Below are 3,562 nucleotides of genomic sequence, written 5' to 3'. Positions count from 1 at the left end.
GCCTCCTTCATTCTAGATTTCTTTGTGACTTCCTCCACGCACCCCCCTCCATTTTAAAGGCCACAGAAATGTGTTTTCTGCAGTGTAGTCACTCTTTTTGTCAAAAGGAGTTAGTTACATTAAAGGGAGGCTATAAAGCCCAATGGTGAAGTGTATACTTTGTAATCAGACAGACCTAGATCATCATTTAACACACACACACACACACACACACACACACACACACACACACACAGGTACGCCTGGGTGGCTAAGTTGGTTAAGCGTCCCACTTTGGCTCAGGTCATGATTTGTGGTTCATGGGTTTGAATCTGGTGTGGGGCTCTGTGCTGACAGCTCAGAGCCTAGAGTCAGCTTCGGATTCTGGGTCTCCCTCTCCCTCTGCCCCTCTGCTGTTCTCACTCTATCTCGCTCTCTCTCTCTAAAAATAAATAAACATTAAAAAAAAATTAAAACACCTACAAATTAGCAGAGATTGGATAGGTTTGGGAAAAGACTGAGCTAAACAAAAATAATCCAAGATGTTTTTAATTCTCAGACTTCCCAGAGCCCTTAAAATGTTCATATGTGTCATAACTTCCTAAGGCTAGTATCGACACTTTGTGTAGCTTTCCTTGAATTTGATCACAAAATCCTTTAGAAACAGATCATCTCCAGACATTATTTTTTTCTTGGAAAATACCGGGAAAGGGTAAACGTTGTCACAGAATTTTTCATGTATGGTTTTCACAGTACTTTATAGTACTATATATATTCTTCAACTTGTTATAGTTGTTTGTATATTTATCTTACACATCTTCCCAATTTTAGCCTTTAGCATAAAGTCTTGAAAATAACAGGCACTTGTTCAGTAGAAAATCACAGAATTTTAGTGAAGGCTCATGGTCTGGAATAATATTTGGTAACTGGAGAAAGTTTGTATCTACTTTTCAGTAGCTGTTTCCCAGTCTTTTTTTATACCATAGTATCCTGGGCTACTTTACAGGCTAGAAAAACTATCTTGATGTTGGACAGGAAGAAAAAAAAAGCCCTTGTTAACTGGAGGCTAAATACATTTTCTCCACAAGTCACTTGATTGGGACAGTTTAACAGGATATAAAGGTGGAGGTGCATTTTAAGGGCAAGAAAGCAGGAGTCAGCTGACTCTGGGTCTTGGCACACCATGGGCAGCAAGGAAGGCAGCCTGTGGCTTAGTTGTGATCGTTTTCATTTCCAAGGGTGTGCTTGTCAAAGAGGTACTCTGCCAGGCCAGAAGCTGGGGCCCCCATCTTAACCAGGTTTTGCACGTGGTCACCTAGTTCTTTGATCGATTTCACCTGTTCATTCAAATAGTGAGTTTCCAGGAAGTCGCACAAATGGGGGTCACCTTTGTCTGAGGCCAGAGTGTGCAATTCGAGCAACGACTGGTTCACATTCTTTTCCAAGAGCAGCGCACACTCCATGGCATTCAGCCCGCTCTCCCAGTCGTCCAGGTCAGGTTTCTTGATGTCCTGCAGGCAGATCCGGCCTCCCCGCTGGTTCTGCAGCCTCATCAGCTTCTCGGCGTGCTGGGTTTCCTCCCGAGACTGACGAAGGAAATATCTGGCGAAGTTGTTCAGGGCCACGTCATCTCGGGAGAAGTAATAGGCCATAGACAAGTACACATAGGACGCGTAGAGCTCCAGGTTGATCTGGCGGTTGATGGCGGCCTCGGAGTCAGGGTGGAAGTTCTGCCGCACTCCGGAGGGGGCGGAGGTGGGCCCGGCAGGGTCCCGGGAGGAGGTGGCTGCGGCCAGCGGGCGGCTGGGGGCGGCGGGCTGGGGACCCGAGGGGCGCCAGGAGACCCAGAGCGGTCGGAGCGCGAAGCCTCGGCGCACGCTGCGCAGGGACACCAGCGAACTGCTGATCTGCTTAGAGAGGAACAAGAAACAGGGCGGCATGGTTCCCCTTCTTTAGAAGCTGGGAAACTGAGGCCCGGGCGGCTCACCGCGCGGTCGGGCACCAGGGACTTCACGGGCTTCTGCATCAGAACGCAGCCCTAAGCGATGGCGACTGCGTCACACACGCACACACGCCTTCGCTTCGAGAGGCGCCGAGTTCCAGGCGGAGGGCGGCGGGGGCGCGCGCGCCTGTCGCTGTTGGGCGCAGACGGATAATCCTGACAACTCCATTTAACGAAACATTGCCCCATTTCTGCCCTTGGGCGTTTGTAACTTATTTCATCTAAGTTAAAAGTGCTGTTAAAAAAAGAAAGAAAGAAAGAAAAGCAGGCACTAGGACTAGCAAAAGAAAGCACAAGCCCAGTGTACTTGCCCTCCCTTTGTGACCTCTTTCTGTGGAAAGACCAAGGCCTGGGGGAGGCAGGGCAGCGACATAGAGGAAAACAAAACTCACTAGACGTTTATCTGGGCGCGGGGGTCCACAGCCAAATTGGGTCTTTATAAATTGACTTTCTGGTTATTTTAACAAATGTAGGTATGGAAATAATTGCCAGAGTAGTATATAGGCACATTTCCAAGGGCCTGTAAGAAGACAGTGCCTTCTTTTAAAAAGACATTTTATTTTGGGGGCGTCTGGGTAGCTCAGTGGGTTAAGCGTGGGACTTAGGCTCAGGTCAGGAGCTCACGGTTTGTGGGTTCCAGCCCCAGACAGATCAGGCTCTGTGCTGACAGCTAGGAGCCTGGAGCCTGCTTCAGATTCTGTGTCTCCGTCTGTCTCTGCCCCTCCCCTGCTCAGCTCTCTCTCTCAAAAATAAATAAACATTAAAAGTAATAAATAAAAAACAATAAAAACTTAAAAAAGAATAAAAAGACATTTTGTTTTTAAATGTAAAATTTATCTTTACTGCAAAGAAAAATAGGATACTGTAGAAAAGTAGGAGGAATAAATAAACTAGCTCTAAACTTGATGTTATTTTCCTGTCTTTTGTTATTGCAGATACATACACTTGTGGTGAGCATAGCAAAGCTGTAGAGAAGTTGAATCACTATGTTGTACATCTGAAACTGAGGTAACATTGTGTCTCAACTAAAATAAAAAATACTAAATTAAAAATAAAAAGGACAATTAAAAATTCAATTTATTTATTTCTTTAAATATAATTTATTGTCAAGTTAGCTAACATACAGTGTGCTTTTGGCTTCAGGAGTAGATTCCCATGATTCATCACTTATATATAACAGCCAGAGTCCATCCCAACAAGTGCCCTCCTCAATGCCCACCACCCATTTTCGCCTCTCCTCACCCCCCCCAATCAACCCTCAGTTTGTGCTCTGTATTTAAGAATTTCTAATGTTTTGCCTCCCTCTCTGTTTGTAACTATTTAAAAAAATTACATTTAAACTGGTATTTGGTTTTAAAAGAATATCTGTAATTGTTGTAGTGTATTGAGAAAATGAGTATTAACTCACAGAAGAAAATTCAGAAAATTCCTAATCTTTCTCTCCCAGAAAAAAAACCATCGTTAAAATGTTGATAGTAATTCTCACAGATTAAAAGAAGAACATTAGGAGTGCCTGGGTGGCTCAGTCCATTAAGCATTGGACTTTGGCTCAGATCATGATCTCATGATTTGTGAGTTCCA

The 3,562-nt window shown here is 44.6% G+C and overlaps 1 protein-coding gene across 1 annotated transcript; it reads right to left on the bottom strand.

The window, feature by feature from the left end:
• Positions 1–512: 512 nt before the first annotated feature.
• Positions 513–2,238, bottom strand: FTMT (ferritin mitochondrial). The gene has a single exon (XM_047863074.1). It carries the CDS (start codon positions 1,917–1,919, stop codon positions 1,191–1,193), a length of 729 nt encoding a protein of 242 aa, XP_047719030.1. The 5' UTR covers positions 1,920–2,238; the 3' UTR covers positions 513–1,190.
• Between the last annotated feature and the right edge of the window lie 1,324 nt (positions 2,239–3,562).

Source organism: Prionailurus viverrinus, chromosome A1 (genome assembly GCF_022837055.1).
Source record: "Prionailurus viverrinus isolate Anna chromosome A1, UM_Priviv_1.0, whole genome shotgun sequence".
Classification (NCBI taxonomy): Eukaryota; Metazoa; Chordata; class Mammalia; order Carnivora; family Felidae; genus Prionailurus; species Prionailurus viverrinus.
Note: the sequence above shows the minus strand (reverse complement) of the source record. Positions and strands in the feature narration are given on the sequence as shown.

Bases quoted from the DNA above. Each gene is read 5' to 3' on its own strand.
- FTMT (XM_047863074.1), bottom strand. From the start codon at position 1,919: ATGCCGCCCTGTTTCTTGTTCCTCTCTAAGCAGATCAGCAGTTCGCTG.